General features: G+C 39.1%; 1 protein-coding gene across 4 annotated transcripts in view; it reads right to left on the minus strand.

Annotated features, from left to right (window-relative positions):
- Positions 1-1201: 1201 nt before the first annotated feature.
- The window catches only part of rnf19b (ring finger protein 19B), a 22615-nt gene continuing 2197 nt past the window's right edge, over positions 1202-21619 (minus strand). For 2 of the 4 annotated variants that reach the window (XM_016515260.1, XM_016515251.1), the window contains exons 2-10: positions 13379-14593; positions 7436-7635; positions 5970-6114; positions 5726-5888; positions 5262-5376; positions 3676-3816; positions 3396-3585; positions 3146-3280; positions 1202-2295 (exon numbers count right to left, since the gene is read on the minus strand). In XM_016515260.1, the coding sequence (XP_016370746.1) occupies positions 1875-2295; positions 3146-3280; positions 3396-3585; positions 3676-3816; positions 5262-5376; positions 5726-5888; positions 5970-6114; positions 7436-7635; positions 13379-13977 (2109 nt within the window). In that variant the 5' untranslated portion in view covers positions 13978-14593 and the 3' untranslated portion in view covers positions 1202-1874. Of the gene's footprint in view, positions 2296-3145; positions 3281-3395; positions 3586-3675; positions 3817-5261; positions 5377-5725; positions 5889-5969; positions 6115-7435; positions 7636-8030; positions 8176-9260; positions 9461-13378; positions 14594-14780; positions 15208-21619 lie in introns of those variants that run through there. The other 2 variants (XM_016515271.1, XM_016515277.1) reach the window with 2 other exon arrangements.

The raw sequence follows: 21619 nt of genomic DNA on the forward strand, positions 1-21619 counted from the left end.
TAACAATAATAATTCTGCAATGAACCTTTAAAAAAAAGTTTGTTGTAAGTTTTTAACAATAACAATATACCTTAGGTGCATACAACTTTGACTTACAATATTTACAGATGAATTTAGCAATATATAGTATTTCTCATGAATGTTACAACCATTCTTTCAGCCTTTACTGAACTTGAGGGTCTTTTTATTGTTGTGTTTAGGATTTTAAGTTGGACCTATAATGTAATACCAGTGCAGTAATGTTAATGTAGTGTGTATATACAAGTGCATCTCAATAAATTAGAATGTCGTGGAAAAGTTCATTTATTTCAGTAATTCAACTCAAATTGTGAAACTCGTGTATTAAATAAATTCAATGCACACAGACTGAAGTAATTTAAGTCTTTGGTTCTTTTAATTGTGATGATTTTGGCTCACATTTAACAAAAACCCACCAACAAATTAGAATATGGTGACATGACAATCAGCTAATCAACTCAAAACACCTACAAAGGTTTCCTGAGCCTTCAAAATGGTCTCTCAGTTTGGTTCACTAGGCTACACAATCAGTTAACACTCATTTCACCATAACCAGTTTAAAGTTCAAATTATCAAGTAGTTTTCACAATCCGCTCATAAAACTGAAAATATAAAAGCATCTTCACACCAAAAAAAGCAAAAGATTGACAACCACAAGTCCTTTGATTACAAGACAAAGCTAATCCATCATTACATGTATAAACCGATGATTCTCTTTCTGCAGCCAAAGATAATTATGAGATTCAGAAAGCATAGCATGTTAAGAATGCAAAACAATTACACCCAAAATTAAATAACAAAATCATGACTACACCATTCAAATGTTTCCCAGAGAAGCTCTAAAAGAAAAAATGAAGTGCATAAATATAAGCCTACAATGTAGAACAATGATAAATAGTGGGATAAAGTGCAGGAGTGCTCATCCATCCAACCCAACTCTCTCTCCATCCATCTAGCTAGCGGGAAAATTAACATAAAAAAATGCAATTGCGCAAAACAAAAAGATTCAAAAACCATGTGCTTAAGAAAGAGATAAAACAGGCCAAAAATCATAATTAAATAATATTATTAACAACAGACATGCATGTGAATGGCAGTTCCATTTTTGATACTATATGATTTTAATACCTAGCAATAAAATCAACACTGGTAAACATCCACACATACGTCTCCGCTCAAGAGGGCACAAACAGTGTTGTCAGTGAGTCACAGACAGTGTAAGGGATCGGAGTGCATGTGCTCTGTCTGTAAGGCAGGCAGTCAGTGATTCAGGTGAAACTGTCTGCTAGTGAAGTTCGGATCAGTCTCCCATTGCACTGACCTTACTCTCACTCTGAAGTGTGTGTATTCTTCTGTGCAAACCGGGCCAGCGCGACCAAAACAATACTAGCATGCGAATGAGCATGCGGCGAATCATACAATTTCCAGGTCAATATTAAAAACGGGTAAAACAAACATACAAACAATACTGTAATGTGTCATCCATATACAATCCACTCGAAAGCCTCTCACATATACATGTGCTTGGCGACATTTCACATTATTTGTCTGTTTGTTTTCTAAGGAAATTCTTCTGGTCGCGATAGTACCGATTCAGCGCTTTTTTTGATCAAGGCATTTCCGCACTGAGAAGTAAACACCAACCAATGAATAACAGTATGAATTTCTGAAGAGGTAGAGGACCTGTCCGTGTCTGTAATAACCAGACGGGACAGTCGAGCAGAGCGATGAGTTCAGTTCCATGAGTTGTCTGGATGCCATTAAGGTGTTTTAATAATTACAAAAAGCAGCAAATGAACAGGTAAAGCGTCAAAAGCTCAGAAACGGTTGGCTTTGTGCAATGGCGAGAGTCTCTCTCACACGTACAGAATGACATTGTCGGGACAGTGCAGGCTGTCGGTGGGGTTCAAGGCTCTGCAGGTGGTCTGCGGCGGGGGAGCGGCGTGGCAGCTCTTGGGGTGGGGCGAGTCGCAGTCGTCGGACGTTAGCTCTGCGATGTCGTCCGACTGCGTGTCGGACATCTCTAGGTCGCTGCGGATGCTTTCCGGCTGAGCGAGGGTGACGTCTCGGAGACCCTCCCTGAGTGACATCCCAGGCGATAGGCCCAGAGGGGAATCCATGACAACCCTGCTCCTGTGGGAGCTGCAGTCCTGAGGCTCCTCCCCTGAGCCGGGAGCCATGGCAGCAGTGGGCGGAGCCAGATCCTCTTCAGTGGTTAGACACAGATGGCTTGGTTTCGTTTCAATGTCCACCTGGATCTCAAGGTTAGTGCCCTCTCTGAAACACAACAGATCAGAAAATGTGAGACAAAGCATCACTTCCAGGAGTTTTTAATCAAGGCTGCTGTAATTTTATATTTTGTTGTCTGGATGCACCTATATTAAAATTCTGGCCCATTCACATAAGCTAATAATTATTTTCATGTTACGGCCAAAACCATAAAATAACCATGTAAAATAACACTTTATTTTACAGTGTCCTTGTTACACGTTACATGTACTTACTATAGTAATAACCATAAATTATGCATAATTACATCAACTAACCCTAAACCAAACCCTAATCCTCACTCCTTTAATAAGTGTTAATTAATATTACTCAGTACTTCAATGCATAATTACACTGTAAAAAGGACACCTTAAAATAAAGTGTAACCTAATATTTTTGTCTAAATAAATCTAATAATTATATGTTCTAATATATGTCTAAATACAATAAAAATAAAACACTAAAAACAAAAACTAAAAAAAAAAAAAAAAGGATTTTCATTTTGAGATTTGCTAAATATATTTAACAGTGTGATTTTATTAGATGACAGCAAAGGTAATCTAAATGTAAAAATAAGAAAAATTAGAATGAATGATTAAATATCCGATACTGATGAATTATAAACTATTAAAAAAAACTCTAATGCCAGCACAGTAATTTTACATTTTAAAATATATTTAAAAAAGAGAAAATTGTTATTTAGAACTGTAATAATATTTCACAATATTACTGTTTTATGGATCAATTACATGGTGAGCATAAGAGACATTTTTCTAAAACATGATAAAATACTCGGTATTGAACAGTATTGTGTATTTATTCGTTAAGCAGTTGCTTTTATTCAAAGTGATTCACACACCTGTCAGGTAAGGTGTAAGAGGAAGTGATTGATCCTGCCATGCCCCTAGTGCTGGCACAGTCACTGGCCGCTCCCAAGCTGCCCGTCTCCCTTCCAGCACCTTCCTTTCCCAGCTCTGCCGCCTGCACCTCCAGCCTGAAACATAAACATGTTTCCATGAAAACAAGAACATTAGCTCTTGTGTATTTACCATACAGTACAGTGAATAACCCAGCATGCCCTGCTGCTGACATCCCACATGCCCTCATACCTGCTGTATTTTCCTGTCCTCGCACCAAGCGCTCCTCCTGCAAGTGTGTTGAAGTGGGGCGTGTCTCCCAGACCCCCTGGGGCGACGGACAAGCCCTCGCTGGGAGAGGTGGTGCTGAGGCCGCTGGCTCCTCCCTCCAAACTGCTCTCGCCCAGGCTGGGAGACTTCAGAGCTCGCCATGCATCAGCAACTACATTGATGGTTCAGTACAATAATCAGCACTGCCAAGTTTTTTTTCTGATGATACACTTGATCAATCATCTTTTTCTTTTTTTTTTACCTGTAATAGGCCCGTCATCCTCATCAAAGTCTATCCTAACACCTCGCCCTTTCCCCCGGCTCACCCCGCAGCCCCCGCCGCGGCACAGAGAGATAGGCACAACACCATACACATATGCCAACATGATGGGGACGCCAATGCCTGCAGGGAAGAGAGAGAGATTTGGAGCTATAGTCAATCTCTGGGTTTGAAAACGAAGTTAAAAGGATAGTTAATGAGTAAATATGCTTGATTGGGATCTCAGGAAACATTTCTCATTATCATCAATGTTGGTAACAGTTGCACTTCCTAATATTTTTGTGGAAACCATGATACACTACCACAAAATTTGAAGTAAGAAAGATTTCTACTCCAAATAAATGCTGTTCTTTTGAACTTACTTTCATTTTTTTCAACACTGATAATAAGAACCGTTATTAATATTTGATCGCTATTAATGATTGATAATAATTGAGCATTATCAATCAATAAAATCATAAAACCAGCATATTGATTTCTGAAGGATCATAAACTTTTTTCACAATATTACATGTTTACTGTATTTCTGATTAAATAAATGTAGCCTTGGTGAGCATTGGAGAGATTTCTTTCAAACACATTACACAAATCTTAATTACTCCAAATGTATGACCAGCAGTTTAATAAACATAACATTTTAGTATATTAAAACATAACTTTACAGTAATAAAGTTCCATTAATGAGTTAAATACTTGTAGTGTATAGGTGGATCACATCAGTATTGCTGTGACACTTCCTCAAGATTTAATTTTGTGCTTCATTTTCTCACAATTTCCATACATTGTTCTGCACCGGAAGCTGCGGTTGCGGAGGCTAAATGCAGAAGCAATTGTCTACAGATTCCATTATAATGAACAGGAACTGAAGCTTAAGCTTCACAAAGGATGAGTGTCATAAAATCATATAAGTAGTCTGTACAGCATATATTCCATATTCTACAGCCATATGATAGCTTTGTGTGATAGACAGAAATTGACCACTGATTTGCTGTGACTGAATCACTGAGACAATGAGTTGAACTAGAAAGAAATCAGTCTGATTCATGAACATGGCTAGAATATTCTCTAAAATTCACCTTTTGTGTTAAACAGATGAGAGAAAGTCTAAAACAACATGATTAAGAAAAAAATCTGCAGCAAAAAATGTTTTCAAGTGATCTATGACCATTTTCTATATCATTCAATTGTAGTGGCACATCTAAAGTGTGGTCATATTAGCAAAATTTTGCAGACAAAAAAGGTCCATTGTCTACTGTTATTAGTGTACAGATATATGAAGCCCAGCTGACACAGAAGTCACTTTCAAACCAACCAGATTTCTCTTGGTCAGTGTGACCAACTTGAACTTTGCAAAATCTATGTGGGTAAATCTTTTGCCTTCAAGCAAAATTCCCAATCATGTGGATTCCAATTGAAATCACTGTTTTTTGCCTCTGAAACATTACCATCACCATCTTGTAAAGACGAATTGCTTTGCAGCATTCTTCATTTGTAAATCGCTTTGAATAAAAGCATCTGCTAAACGAATAAATGTAAATATGAATGTAAATTATTTCAGGAATACTCACCCACGCTGACCGCAGCGATGACTGGAGCCGTGATGATTGACAGAGCCACACCACCAGTGATAGCGAGATTCCTCCTGTGATGGGACGTTTTCTTGCCCTCGTAGTGCGAGTGGATCTGTGACAAACAGCAGCTGTGTTACTGCACGGTCACAAATGTGCCTTTATCTGCTAAAACCAAAGATCTGATCTACTGGCAACCTAAAGCTTCAAAATCTGAATGAATTCTTTGAAACAGAACAAAATGTCTTTTGTAGCACGGAAATAACGTTTAATGCCAACTACACCAGGAAGTCATTTTCTAGAATTATGGCAAAATCAAAAGCAATTAAGCTGGTTGAGCAACATGGCTGACTAGAGGGAAATTCCCACGCCTTTTAGGATATTCTGTTCCTGATTGCAGGTGATAAAGATTTCTGTATTAACTTCTAAACTGTAACGCTGTAGGGAATGTTGGCATTTCGCACCTTGCGTCCAATGTAAACAGGAATGCCGATAACCATAGCAGGAACTGCGATGCCAGCGATTAGAGTGATGCCCACCGGTGCACCAATCAAAGTGCCCAGCTGCCACAGAATCTTCTTCTTGCGACTCCATGGCTTCTTTCCCCAGAACGTACAACCTGATGGACTGAGAAGACAAAGAATATTATTATTTTTCGATTCGAGCAAGTCGTTTGAGAAATTCCCACTGATGGGTAGCAGAAGGTACCTGAGGTAGTGCAGGTCTGAAATCTCCTTCATACAGAGCCAGCAGAACTCACAGCCGCACACAGCACAGGTCATGTGATTACAGCTGCCGTCATTCATCTTGATGATGTAGGCACCGCATCGGGGGCAAGGCTTGATGTCATCAGCTGAGTGGGGATTAGAGGGTTGGGATTTAGAATTGCTGTAAACAATGTGTGCTGAGGAAGCGCTTTCTGAATGCCAGACAGGGAATAAGAGACGTTAGCAGACTCCTGCTGGAATTCAGGAGAGGAACTAGAGAGAACCCAGAGGAGGAGGAGGAGAGAGCGCAGTCCTTTAGGGAAAGAGAAACTTCAATAATCTGCAGTGAACACTGAAGTGCACAAAATTAAAGCGCTCAAGGGGGAAGCACACCGCAAATCAAATAATATGAGTGGCACTCTGAAACACAATAAACCAGACAGAAAGCACACTAGAGTTTTGAGTTTATTTTTATCCACTAATTCCGACGTGATAAACACTTTGCGATACGTACTTAACAGAGTAAACAGTGAAGGACTAATATACTACTGCCCGCAGCAAAACATAAACTAGAATTGTACATTTTCTGAATAAAAATGTGAATGCCGCTTGTATGTGCAAAACGTGATCCAGTGATTTGTTTTGTTGCTATGTGCTTGTGTGATCAGGGTGGTTTCTAGTGGGATCTAAGAGGTTTCTAGGGCATTGCTATGTTTTTGCTAAAGTGATTTGAGTGGTTTCTAGTTTACGTGTCAAAATGCCCATCTTTGCAAGTATACTCGTAAACACAGTAGATCGTAATTGAAAGCAAACAGCTGAGAAACTAAACTCATGTGTAACCGTATATTGGATCCGGGAAGCTCTTAAAGTGACAGCAGTCTAATATGCCTGCTGTCTGTCATTCCTGTTAATCAAACAACAAAAGAGAGAAAATCTCTCACGGCTCTCGACTAAATCAAGTTTGTAACTTTAATAAGAAGTAATATATATTTACTTTACAAAGTGAAAAATATGCAGTGTTTTTATACAATTGATTACTTTATACAATGCATGTAGCCTTTTTTATTTATTTGTTCTACTGTAGTTTTTTTGTAGTTCTACTGCTTGTAATTACGTTCTTATTCTTATTTAATCGCTGACAGTTTACTTGTCTTCAGTAAGCTTGAGTTTTTTTTTAGGCTAGTATTCTGTGATATTGACACTGGTGACAAGAATTATGAAATTTCTATAGTATCAAAAAATTTGATATCAAAAAGGCAATGAAATAATAATGAAATAAATCATTACCGTGAAATAAAATGACTCGTATCGTGATATAAGATTTTGGTCGTATCACCCACCCCTAGTTTCTAGGGCGTTGCTATGTGATTGACTCCTTGCCCAGGTACAAAGAGCCTAACCCCAAATGATATTACAGTCTCTCTCTGTTTATGGGACAGAATGGTTGGCTGCTGGTTAAACACTCACTGTGTCCCTGCTCGGCTGTGTAGCTGGGTGAATGGTTACTGTGCGTTCTCAAGGACAGCGCCCTCTGCTGGCGGGCCGAGTCACAGGTCTGGTTAGGATGCCAAACTTGCTTGCAGTGGTAACAGAACTCAGCACCACACCCTTCTCTTCGACACACCAGTCTGGGGCAGCTGGCACATCCAGAGGCAATGACTGCGAACCTGGCAGGAGAACAATGCAAACCAGGTCATCAGACTCTCCTAGAAAATCTATAATTAAGGTAATTTGAGATATCATTATACCTAGTTGTGTGCAATCTACTCTTACAGAAGTACATGGTACAGAGATGGTATCAGACGGTAATAGTATCGTACTCTGATATATGCCATGACACTATATGCCGATAACCATAGCAGGAACTGCGATGCCAGCGATTAGAGTGATGCCCACCGGCGCACCAATCAAAGTGCCCAGCTGCCACAGAATCTTCTTCTTGCGACTCCATGGCTTCTTTCCCCAGAACGTACAACCTGATGGACTGAGAAGACAAAGAATATTATTATTTTTCGATTCGAGCAAGTCGTTTGAGAAATTCCCACTGGGTAGCAGAAGGTACCTGAGGTAGTGCAGGTCTGAAATCTCCTTCATACAGAGCCAGCAGAACTCACAGCCGCACACAGCACAGGTCATGTGATTACAGCTGCCGTCATTCATCTTGATGATGTAGGCACCGCATCGGGGGCAAGGCTTGATGTCATCAGCTGAGTGGGGATTAGAGGGTTGGGATTTAGAATTTGTCCAGGCAGACAGTATCTGCTGTAAACAATGTGTGCTGAGGAAGTGCTTTCTGAATGCCAGACAGGGAATAAGAGACGTTAGCAGACTCCTGCTGGAATTCAGGAGAGGAACTAGAGAGAACCCAGAGGAGGAGGAGGAGAGAGCGCAGTCCTTTAGGTAAAGAGAAACTTCAATAATCTGCAGTGAACACTGAAGTGCACAAAACGAAAGTGCTCAAGGGGGAAGCACACAGCAAATCAAATTGTATGAGTGGCTGATGGCACTCTGAAACACAATAAACCAGAAAGCAAGCACACTAGAGTTTTGACAGTTTATTTTTATCCACTAATTTGTGATAGTCTTTTTCGAAGTGATAAACACTTTGCGATATGTACTTAACAGAGTAAACAGTCAAGCACTAAGACACTAAAGCCCCGCAGTACAACATGTACAAGATTTCTACATTTTCTGAATAAAAATGTGAATGGCGCTTGTATGTGCAAAACGTGATCCAGTGATCCGGGTGGTTTCTAAGGTCTTGCTGGGTGGTTGCTAGGGTGTTCTGGTTGGTTACCAGGGGGCATTGCTATGAAGTTACTAAGGTGTTCTGAGTGTTTTTGCTAGGTAGCTGCTAAGATGATCAGACTGTTTTTGGGGTGTTCTAAGGCAGTTGTTAAGGTGTTTCGGGTGGTTTCTAGTGCTGCTAGATGGTTGCTGTGGTGTTCTTGGTGGTCTTTAGGGTGTTACTAGGAGGTTGCTAGGATATTCTGTGTTGTTACCATGGATTTGTTATTTTTTTGTTGCTATGTGCTAGGGTGAGGGTGGTTTCTAGGGTGCTGCTAGGTGGTTACTAGGGGGATCCAAGAGTAGTGTTTTCTAGGGCATTGCTATGTTTTTGCTAGGGTGATCTGGGTGGTTTCTAGGACGTTGCTATGTGGTTGTCTCCTAGCCCAGGTATAAAGAGCCTAACCCCAAATGATATTACAGTCTCTGGATATGGCTTGAGTCTGTCCTTCACTGTATGTTTGTGAGACAGAAAATAGTGGTTGATTGGTAGTTAAATACTCACTATGTCCCTGCTCGGCCGTGTAGCTGGGTGAGTGGTTACTGTGCGTTCTCAAGGACAGCGCCCTCTGCTGGCGGGCAGAGTCACAGGTCTGGTTAGGATGCCAAACTTGCTTGCAATGGTAACAGAACTCAGCACCACACCCTTCTCTTCGACACACCAGCCTGGGGCAGCTGGCACATCCAGAGGCGATGACTGCGAACCTGGCAGGAGAACAATGCAAACCAGGTCATCAGACTCTCCTATAAAATCTATAATTTCGGTAATATAAGATATCATTATACCAAGTTGAGTGCAATCTACTCTTACAGAAGTACATGGTACAGAGACGGTATCAGACAGTAATAGTATGGTACTCTGATATATACCATGGTACTATATGATTACCATATTCACAAACAACGGTATTTCTATGGTACTTTAAAATGGCAGTGTCCAAAAATGGATTACTGTAAAATCATGATATTTTCTGTAAATGTGGCTGAGCAATACATGGACCATGTAAATATCTCAGACTTTTTAGATCTTGTTTTTTTAATTATACCATCTCCAAGGACATACTCATGATTATGCCCACAGATAACGTTTAATAAGATTGAAATTACAGAAATGGCCCCCAAAGTAATCATATACACAAGGATATCAGTGTGTTCCCTACTCAGATTCTTTGTAATGTCAAATTCCTTTTATAGTCAAGGAAAACATTAGCAGGTACAGACACTACTACATTATGGAAAATGAGGAGGATTTATTGCAGTATGTTCCTGCCGTGAGAGTTTCCAAGTATTCCAGTAGCACTTTATTCTTTTTCTAAGAAAATGACTTGGCTGCCAAATTCTACTTCAGACCTCAGAACAACTACACAGTAAGCACAATGATTATTAACAAACATATTTTTAAGTCTTTAAAAAAATCTTACCATTAAATCATTGAATATTTAAAATATTTTTTATGATTTTATGGCTGAATAAACACTGGCAGTAGATCAACTGGGTGGATGGGTTTCCCTCCGAAAAAAAATAAAACCTGACCCAACTTCCCTGTCTAACATTAGCTTATGCGTGACAAAAACAATCTTAATTTTAAGCGCATGTTATGACCTGTTGGCTGAATTTAAAGCAGGTTCTGAAGAAAACATTCCTCCTCCAGCCGACACCTCATTAATCAGCTCAGTTGCAATGGAGAAGTCTACCATCCTATACAAAGAGCTTCCAATTACCTGCACGTACTGGCACACACACACCCTACAAGTAGAGTCAAGCTGAAACTGACCTCATTATACATGATTATGGTCTACCAGAACACTCAGAGCTCACTAGGATTAAATACATTGAAATCAACACTCTAATTTGACGCTCACAAAGACACCGTGGCATGCACACACGGTCAAGTGAGTAGCCAATGATTGTCTTAATCAAATACCAGCCTCAGTTACCCATAGCAACTCTATCTCTGTGCCACATTTCAGTTGCCATGGCGACTTATCACTGAGGGAGAGAGAAACAAGCTGTTCCTTTTTCCCATTGGCAGCTCTGGACTTTCAATCAAGCTGAAGCAAAGCTGGTTGGGGGGTTGGGGGGTTGGGGGTGATGAGTAATAAGTAGCACCATGGACTGGAACTGATACAGTAAAATTAACTGGGAAACCTTTTCCGTCAGCAAAACAAGGGTTTGTTTCTGTGATTCTGAAATCAAAAGTGTTTTTATCGTCTAAGGTGGGAGATTCCTAGTTAGTCTACAAATAGGCAAATGAACCATCTGGGTGAACCTTAATGTATCCTACAGCAAAATAAGTGTCACACTTTCATTTAATAACCTCATGATGCAACTAAATAACCAGATAGCCAATTGTGTGATCTCTAATGGCCAAAATGGCCTTTTTTGAAAAATTCCCAGACCATCTGAAAACCCCTTATCACCAGGCGTGGGCCTGATAAGAAGTGGCAGTGACTCAAACATGCAGAGACGCAAACAGAATCATGTCTCTTAAATGTAGGTCACTGGCACATCATTATGACTGACAAACCTTGGACAGGTTGTAAAAGGCCTCTGAAGTAAATCACACTCTCTCAGAATGACACATCAGCTAAACTAGGCTTCCCACACAAATGCAAGTTTTCCTTATAACTGTCCAAATGCCTCCTACACTTGTAGAAGCACACAGAACAAACAGAAACTGTTAAATACGTCCTCTTACTTCTACTGAATCTGACAAAGATCTGAAATATATAGATAGAAGTGCATTTAATACACTATTTGGTCAAAAGTATGTGGACGCCCAAATACCACACCCTTGTTGAGATTTTAGTTTCAAAACCATTGGCTTTAATAAAGAGCTGGTCCTTTCCACACAGCTTCCATCCTCTTGGGAAGGTTTTCAAACAGATGTTGGAACATTGCTGGATTTGCTCTCATTCAGGCACGAGAGCATGTCGGGGCGAGAAACTAGAAATTTTAGGATGTCTACACACTAGCGAGTGTTTGACGGATATGAATGCGTAAGCTCCGTGTTGAGGGTGCGGGAAGAGCTGTGTTAGGCTGAAATCAAGAGGGAATACAGCAAATTGGTTTTCCGAAAGCTGGAGCCGACTGAAATTCTCATTGGTCGATGGACGCTTACGTCAGGGGCGATTCTAGGATTTCAGTCTTAAGGGGGGCACAGTCCAGACTCAAAACATGAGCTGATGTGGCTCAGTGGAGTGTCTCTTGCCTTCAGTGCCATGTCACAAGTTTGAAGAAATAAATTTTATTTTTAAATTACTTCTTTACTATTTAAATGATTTTTCAAGTGTAAAATTGGCAATGCAGCAATATATATATATTTTTTTTTTCTGAAGTACTGAAACTAAAATTATATATATAGATTTTTTTTTTTTACTGAAATACTGAAACTAAAATTCAAGTGTTCATTTAGCCACAAACTGTTTGGAACAAAAGGTGTCGTGTTCTCAGGGGATACATTAAACCAGTTGTAGTAAAGTTCTTCAGCAATGAGCCACCTCTCAATATTTCAGCTGAACAGCTTTCATATATTTCTTCTCTAACATCATTTTTTTTGTCACGATGAAGTGTGTCCACACTGCTTACACTGCTGTAGCACATCCACATTGTGTGCATGAAACAGACACTAAAACACAAAACACATCATCGGAGAAACGCTAATTAAACAGTTTCTGTCAATGATTTTGGCCCTCCAAAACTGTTTTGGCCATGTACATGAATTTTTTTGCAGTTTCGGCCTAATATTTTGGGTTGCTGAATTTTTTATTCATCACTACTTAAAATACCATCTGAATATCAGTAGATGCTTATGAATTTCAGTAGCAGATTAGATTGCCTTTCATTTTGTGATTTCACTGGAACCAAAAGCACTGAAATGAGAGAAATGGAGTGTGACAGCTTTATGCAAGGCAGCACTTCATGCCAAACGTTGCCGCCCTATGTCGCCTATGACCATGTCCACCACTGACTACAGGGCAGGATAACATTTAAATGTTAAAAGTAAAGGGAAGATTCATAGTGAGGTCACCTCAGCACAATAGGTCAGCAGTCATATCTAATATTATGTGGCAGAGAAAATAGGAAATGAGACTGTTGTGATATGAGGGGATGTTAATCTGTCTACATTTACAGACCTCTTTCTGCAATGCAATGTAATAAACAGCCACTTTGAATATGATCAACGTCCTTTAATCGCTGGTTTGTTTTAAAAAAAAAATATAATCTCAGATTTGTCCCCTGCCTCCTTGCTATATGTCCCTACCAACTTTCAAATCAAACCTACACCTTTAGATTCAATTCATCCCAAAGATCTCCACTGGGGTTCAGATGTGGGCTTTAGGCTAGTCAAGTTCTTCCACATCATTTACTCAGTAAATCATTTGTATAATGACCTCACTATGTGCACAGGGGTATATAATACTGGAACAGAAGTGTCCCTCCCAAAACTGTTGCCACATCCCACAATTCCCTAGAACGTCATTGTATGTTGTAGCTCGATACATCTTCACACTGGAATTTAAGAGTCTTGCAAACACATTAATTAGAAGGTCCACAACATTTTGGCCATATATCTCCTATTCAAAACATTTTACAATTCCCTAACATCCTAAGCAGTCTTACCCACAGTCTGGAGCTGGACACCATCTGCAATCAGGGTCTGATGCCAGGCAGCGGCGCAGCAGGAACTCTTCATACTTCTCCATCAGGCTGGGATCATCCAGGATGAGGGCCACCTGCCTTGGGGCAAGTCGTTCGGCGCACTCCGGACAGCTGAGCTGCACTCGGCTCTCCGTGATCTCGATACGCAAGTACTGCCTTAGACAGCACAGGCAAGACCGGTGGCTGCATCCCAGGAGCTCAGGAAGCTGCTCTGCAGGTTGCCGCACCAGGCACAGGGGACACTCTAGGAGTTCTTGACCTCCCAGAGAGGCCTGGCTAGCGGACAAAGGTTCAGCTGGGTCTGCCGTAGAAGGGTCTGATGAAACATTGGTAGGTGTGGGGGGCTGGAGAAGCTGCTGTTGCTGGAGTTGTTGCTGTTGGTGCAGCTGTTGCGCAAGAGGAGTTCCCACATTAGCCTTGTTCCCCCTGGATCCACGTTTGCTATGGAAGAGACTATGAAAAGAGATCCTTCCTTGCTTCTTGCCCGGCCCACGGCATTTCGGATTGGGAATGCCGCTAACAGAGGAGTGGGGTGATTCAGAGTCCTTTTCAGATCCCATTTCCCAAGAACAATCTTGTAATGTTCTACTTGAGTCCTTACGAGAGGTCAGCGAGTTAGAGGAGTTTGTGTGAAGCGTCTCAGTTCCTTCCACGGAATGATTTCAACAAAGCTCCAAACCTCAAGGACACGGACACTCCCGATACACAAAAGAATGTTTGTCAAGGTCTCAACAAATTCCAGTTAGTTTTCCCGTTGGGAAAATTCCATTTATGAAGTAATTTCTTCTTCTTAACTCTAACAAGGATTCGTGTTTAAGCAATAAACGGAAAGATAACTAGACTAATTGAGCCAAAAGGGATAAGGATGGGGAAAAAAGTCCTTTCACTCCAACAATCTTCTCGTAAATAGAAAAAGAAAAGAAACCAGGAAACAAAAGCAAATTGTTGCACCCCAAATACGTTAAGAACTACAAAACTGACAGATGCTGTCAATTAAATACAGGGTGTTTAAAGACCACTAGGAAGTTCAAGTTATTAGTAAAAAATTAATCTGGCTCAAGATATCGTAATCCTTTCCGAGGACTCGTCCTCTGTTGCCTCCGCTAAATTCTCTTGCTTGCGGAGCTGAGATGCATGTGCTCCAGTTTGCAGTTCTCGTCTTCTGAATCAGCCGGTCTGTTAAGGAAGAGAAATAGCACAGGAAGTTAGCACAGCGCACAGACAGCCTGCAGGAGGAGCATGCTCAGTACACGCTCACGTACACACACACTCCTCCCTTCTTTTATTCTCAATCTCTTCATTTCACAGTTAACTCTTCATTGCACTGGACTCATGAAGTGACTGCCTGACATAAACCACTTACCAGCCATTTAAAAACGAGAAGTAATTGATTCTGTGACTTTAACCTGTTAAAAATTTTCTGTCCTTCCATTTTGTGTTAGGTTTTACTTCTCTCATTTTCTTTGTGTCTCACTGTTGATGACACCCTCTCATCCTCACACACTCAAGCACTCCCTCTCCACTTCACACGGCGCTGCTAGTGCAGTTGCCATGGTGATTCCCACTATGAACACAGCAAACAAGGACCCTCACAGTGACTCTGGCCCTTATGAACACATATACACACCCGGCAGATATTAACACCATACATCATATAACGCATGAGTGCAAGCTTCCACCGGACTTTATTCATTTATTTATATGTGAGAGGGACATCAATACGGTACGCAAATGCCATACTGAAGCAGAAGAAATGGTTCTGTAGGCCAACATAATCTGTCAATCTCTCAGACACATATTCCTACTCAAAAAAACAAAACAAACATATACTACAGCTACACAAACTCATCTAAGACTGATGTATTCTGGTTTTCTGCTCTGATGACCCCTGGACTAATGCCTGCGTAGCACAAATCGGTTTACTTGTGTGAGGGGGAAGGGGAAGAGACCACCATGCTAGTGTAATTTAATAGACAAATAAACAACATGATGTCTATACCATAGACCCCTAAGGTGCATCGTAATTACTGTCTGTAATTACTAGACGACAACTCTGTGTTCACGTCCTCAGACTCGGAATTATGTATTTCCACGGGCAACACTATAAACGAATTAATCAGTGTAATTTGAGCATCAATAGAAAAAACACAAGTCACAGTAACAATTATGTACATGCCTCATTGATAAACTAAAGTTTATTTAGCTTATTTAGCAGGACATTAGTTATCCAACTCTGTGCTAGTTATACATTACATTTGTGTATGTTATTTTGTATCTATACTGAATGGCTTTCATTTATTTTTAGAATAATCTTGCATTACTAAATCAGAAATATAACGATAATCTACTTCACTACATTTGAAGCCACAGCCATCTTGAGTGTTTCCATGTGATGTTGTAGTGTCAGGTGGATCAAGTTGGAGCTTTCAGAAAATTCAGTACAAGTTGTAATTAAGTTCTACGAAGAGTCAGAATCTTGTAATTATGATAATCATGAATGCGCCTATAATAATGAACAATGATAATATTAACGTATTCATATGCGATGGTGTTTATGATAGGGTATTCAAAAACAACAACAATGTATTACTATGATCTAGTATGCCCTTACACAGTATTACCATGTTAAAAAACATTATGGCTGCATTTTTTCTAGTTTGCACTGTATTTGACCAAGAGAGTCACAGCATAAAGCATAGTAAACTAAAGCTTTTTCTGCTGGCGTTCATGGATCTACAAGCTATGCAGTGACAGCAGTCAGTATGACCCACTTTTCCACAGAGTACTTACACATTGCTCTTAGCCACTGTGTCCTGATGTCTTGACCCATTATGACAGGAGGGTGCAACAATTATTAAGCACTATGTGCTCTATACTGTACGTGACTGAGAGGCACACATAGTAGATGCATTAAAAATGCAAGAGTCTAGCCGACGGAAACAGGAAAATTCCATACGATCTCGACAGATCTGCTATGCCCTTACACAGTATTACCATGTTAAAAAACATTAAGGCTGCATTAAAAACTTTTTCTAGTTTGCACTGTATTTGACCAAGAGAGTCACAGCATAAAGCATAGTAAACTAAAGCTTTTTCTGCTGGCGTTCATGGATCTACAAGCTATGCAGTGACAGCAGTCAGTATGACCCACTTTTCCACAGAGTACTTACACATTGCTCTTAGCCACTGTGTCCTGATGTCTTGACCCATTATGACAGGAGGGTGCAACAATTATTAAGCACTATGTGCTCTATACTGTACGTGACTGAGAGGCACACATAGTAGATGCATTAAAAATGCAAGAGTCTAGCCGACGGAAACAGGAAAATTCCATACGATCTCGACAGATCTGCCTATTCTACAGAGGCAGATTGAAAAGGTGGTGTTGAATCATTGCAGGTTAAATGAAAGAGTCTCCCGTCTATATATATAACTTAGGGCTGAGATGGTAATAGCCCTCCATTCCACTTCAGCAGCCTCTGCTAATGCAACCGATGACACATAATTACCATCTGTGCTCTCTGAGGTTTAGTGTGTGTGAGGGATGCTAGATCCACAACAAAAGCTGTTTCTGGAAAATCTGTGTCACATCTCGGCACCAGAGTGCAAGTTTACAAAGCAGAACCCACTGTGTGTGTGTGTGTAATGGGCGTGGCTGCGTTTGTTGTACAACAGAAGTTGCTCCATTATTTATCAGCTGTGAATGAGGTGTCAATTCACAAGAAGCTGTTTTCTGCTTACACTGCTGCAGCTGGAAATTAGCAGCCTGCTTTTTCCATTTAGGAACGAGTTTATTTAAAACCTTTGAAAACAGTTGGAACAATCCACAGCATAAGCTCCCAGGCCTTGTTTGATGAAGGATGGAACTCTGTTATCGCAAGTTTGGATTAGTTCTCATTGGTTTTATTACTACAGCCAGAGTTCGTAACTTATGCAGAGTAGATTAAAACACACACAAGAGATAAAACATCAAATAGAAGACAATCATGGAGAAAGGGGAGATTCTATAGTGGTCTGGGATTTTTTTTGGTTTGCTTTGTGGTTCTCACACGTTTTTATTAACAACAGGACATAAACAAGATAGGTTATAATATAAAATAATAATCACTTATACTCATAATCAAATATAATTTTAATGTAATACTTATAATCAAATTATTGTGTTAATAATATAATTTCTAATGACAAGTTATGTTTACTGTATATTCTAGCTTTATTACATTGTTATTACAATTTTAGATTAATAACAATTTAGAAATGTACCACAGTGAATGATTTATTTTTGTATTTTATATATATATTTTTTTGTAGTTTTCCATATTAGCTATATGGATTGTATTTTTGTATTGAAAACAGGAAACAACTGCTGCTGAAGTCATAATGAAAGCAGATCCTTACTATAGACACTTACTGTAAGCTTATAACGAACAGGAATATTGGTTTCATAATCTCTCACTGTAAAGTTTTGTTTCAGAATGAACTGTGCTTTTTCCAGACCATTTATCAACATGTTACAGAGGCATTCAGAAGATGAATTATTAACAGAAACCACAAATGAACCATGCAGGCTACAAGTCAGCATAGGTTTGCAACACACACAAGAGAGAAAACATCAAACAGAAGACAATCAATCATGGAGAAAGGGGAGATTCTATATTGGTCTGGGATTTTTTTTGGTTTGCTTTGTGGTTCTCACACGTTTTTATTAACAACAGGACATAAACAAGATAGGTTATAATATAAAATAATAATCACTTATACTCATAATCAAATATAATTTTAATGTAATACTTATAATCAAATTATTGTGTTAATAATATAATTTCTAATGACAAGTTATGTTTACTGTATATTCTAGCTTTATTACATTGTTATTACAATTTTAGATTAATAACAATTTAGAAATGTACCACAGTGAATGATTTATTTTTGTATTTTATATATATATTTTTTGTAGTTTTCCATATTAGCTATATGGATTGTATTTTTGTATTGAAAACAGGAAACAACTGCTGCTGAAGTCATAATGAAAGCAGATCCTTACTATAGACACTTACTGTAAGCTTATAACGAACAGGAATATTGGTTTCATAATCTCTCACTGTAAAGTTTTGTTTCAGAATGAACTGTGCTTTTTCCAGACCATTTATCAACATGTTACAGAGGCATTCAGAAGATGAATTATTAACAGAAACCACAAATGAACCATGCAGGCTACAAGTCAGCATAGGTTTGCAAACTCTTGGCTTATTATGAGAACACAGCAGAGAATGAGGATACAGCACAATTCACACAAACACGGAAGCTATCTACAATTCAACAATCAACAGAGCACTGAGAGAAAGAAAATACAGAAAATAATTGTGCATAGAGTTTGGCCTCCCGCCAGTGCTTTAGTGCACAGCCCATCTTGACAAACTCATTACCGTGAGAGGTAAGACGGAGCGAGACTGACACCGTCTCAGCACTTCCGCCCGCGACAGACCCTGAAACCGCACCTCAGCACTTTCGTATCATCCTACAGCCCCAGACCAAGGCTCAGTCTGTCTCTATCTCACACACACACACACACACACACACACACACCAGTCACATGGACCGGTTGGTGTACAGTACAGGTGGGCTACTGGATCTCTAGCCATTACATAACCATTTGAGTCACACATGAAGCTCCACTGAGGCTTATTGTTCTTAGCAAAGCCTGCATGTGTCCTGCTGTCTTGTTTTCCATCTGCAACTTTATCATATTACACAAAGTAGGTTCAGACTGAGCATTGTTGATTTAAATTAACAGCAGTAACTTCAGCCACAAAAACTAAATTGTTTCTATTTACTCATCCTCAAGTTCCAAACCTATTTGATTTTCTTTCTAATGTGGGACAAAAAAAAGAGGAAATTTCTCAAAAGTATTATAAAAGTAGTTCAAATGGCTCGTAAGCTATATTTCTAGTCTTAACCAGATTTAACCCTGATTAACTCAAGAATCAGTTGGTTCTGACTCAAAAGAATGATTCACAAATCAGACATCACTACATTAAAAATAGTGACCAGTACATTCTTCAAAATATCTCCTTTTCTGTCCCACAGAAGAAAGAAACTCATACAGGTTTAGAACAGTGTTATTTTTGGTAACTACATATAAAACTTGTAAAAATCATCTTTGTTAGTTGAAATAAAGCTAAAATAATATAAAATATAAATATTAGATGAAAAATTCACTCCTAAAAAGATGAACATTTAAAAATGTTGGAAACTAACTACCTGAAATAAATAAGTTTAAGTTGAAGCACTAAAACGACTAAACCTACAAACTGAAATAAAAATAAATTAAAGCTAATTAGAAACAAAAACTAAATAAAAATGACATCAAAAACACTAAAATTACTAAAACTTTAAAAAAAAAAAGCTTGGTTTGGACTGATAAGATGGTAAATAATGTAACTGTGACAGATTTTTTGGCATGTGGCGTGGGGGTACACTAATCTATACGCAGAAGATTTGGTTAGACTTTAAGAACTGTCAGTATTCTGTCAAGTTATGATCACACGTACGCAGTTTAACCTCTCCATTGTGGTGGGGAGGGCAGGAAGTACTGGCAGACAGTCTAACTAACCTATTAGATGACTTGTGATACTTAATGAAATCTCTTTAAGCTGTGAATCTGTGTGAATGTCTGTGCAGAGCAGGTGGTTGTGTTTATCCATGTCCCATTCTTGCTAAGAACCAGGCTGTCTGTTCTCCAGCTAACCTCATCCTCACTGAAGTCAAAATCTCATATCACGTCTCATGCACTGCACAAAGACTGACTAACAATCCTCAAGACAAAACATGACTAACACCAGTATGCCACATTCACACTCATCTACTACAGTGAATGAGGCTGGTACAAAAGAAAAACAGAACAGCCACGGGTTCCTGTGAAACCAAAGATTTCGATTTTATCAGTTCTTAACAGTCACATGGTGGTTTATGGTAAATTGGATAACCCAAAAAAAAAAAAAAAACAAGACAAAAAAGACTGGAATTAATCGTATGCTTGGTGAAACAAAAAAAGAAATGAAACCAAAGTCATTCTGTGCATTCCTTGCTTACTTTAGAAGTGTTGTCAAAATGTCTAAAACATACACAGTTACAAAGAATTCATGAAATACTGTAAATTTCATGATGAACCAGGACACTCTATATTTAGAAAGGTGTTATTGAGGAAGCAACACCACAAAGGCAGACCGGGCCTCAGCCAGAGTCAACAAAGCAGTCCAGGAAGGACAAGAATCTCAATTCATAAAAACGGACATGTTATGTGCACATGGAAGAGGTGACTAGATGTCCATATGTCTACATACATACACACACTAAGCTTTCTCTCTAAATTTCCATTTAAATATAAGCCTAACTACTAAAAATTATTAAATTAGCAATGTATAAAATAGCTCATAGATAGATAGCTAGATGTTCTCTGCCGAGTTCAAGCATAACTGTTGAATAAATATTATACGTACACACACACACACACAGTCTGGTTCACTATTCTTGTAGGGACTCTCCATAGGCGTAATGGTTTTTATACTGTTCAAACTGTATTTTCTATCACCCTACACCAACCCTACACCTAAACCTACCCCTCAAGTGAATGAGGCTGGTACAAAAGAAAAACAGAACAGCCACGGGTTCCTGTGAAACCAAAGATTTCGATTTTATCAGTTCTTAACAGTCACATGGTGGTTTATGGTAAATTGGATAACCCAAAAAAAAAAAAAAAACAAGACAAGAAAGACTGGAATTAATCGTATGCTTGGTGACACAAAAGAAGAAATGAAACCAAAGTCATTCTGTGCATTCCTTTCTTACACTAGAAGTGTTGCCCAACTTCTAACACATGTACAGTTACAATGAATTCATGAAATACTGTAAAGTTCATGATGAACCAGTACACTATATTTAGTATGGTGTTATTGAGGAAGTAACACCACAAAGGCAGGCCGGGCCTCAGCCAGAGTCAACAAAGCAATCCAGGAAGGACAAGAATCTTAATTCACAAAAATGGACATGTTATGTACACATGCAAGAGGTGACTAGATGTCCAGATGTCTAAATTTAAAGCTGCTGAGGGAATTTAAAAAAAAATCATTTCATTTAAATACTTTTTTGTGCCCTGCCTAGTTCAAGCGTAACTGCTGAAATATATATATATATACATATATA

The sequence above is a fragment of the Sinocyclocheilus rhinocerous genome, unplaced genomic scaffold, assembly GCF_001515625.1.
Source record: "Sinocyclocheilus rhinocerous isolate Xijiao unplaced genomic scaffold, SAMN03320098_v1.1 scaffold492, whole genome shotgun sequence".
Classification (NCBI taxonomy): Eukaryota; Metazoa; Chordata; class Actinopteri; order Cypriniformes; family Cyprinidae; genus Sinocyclocheilus; species Sinocyclocheilus rhinocerous.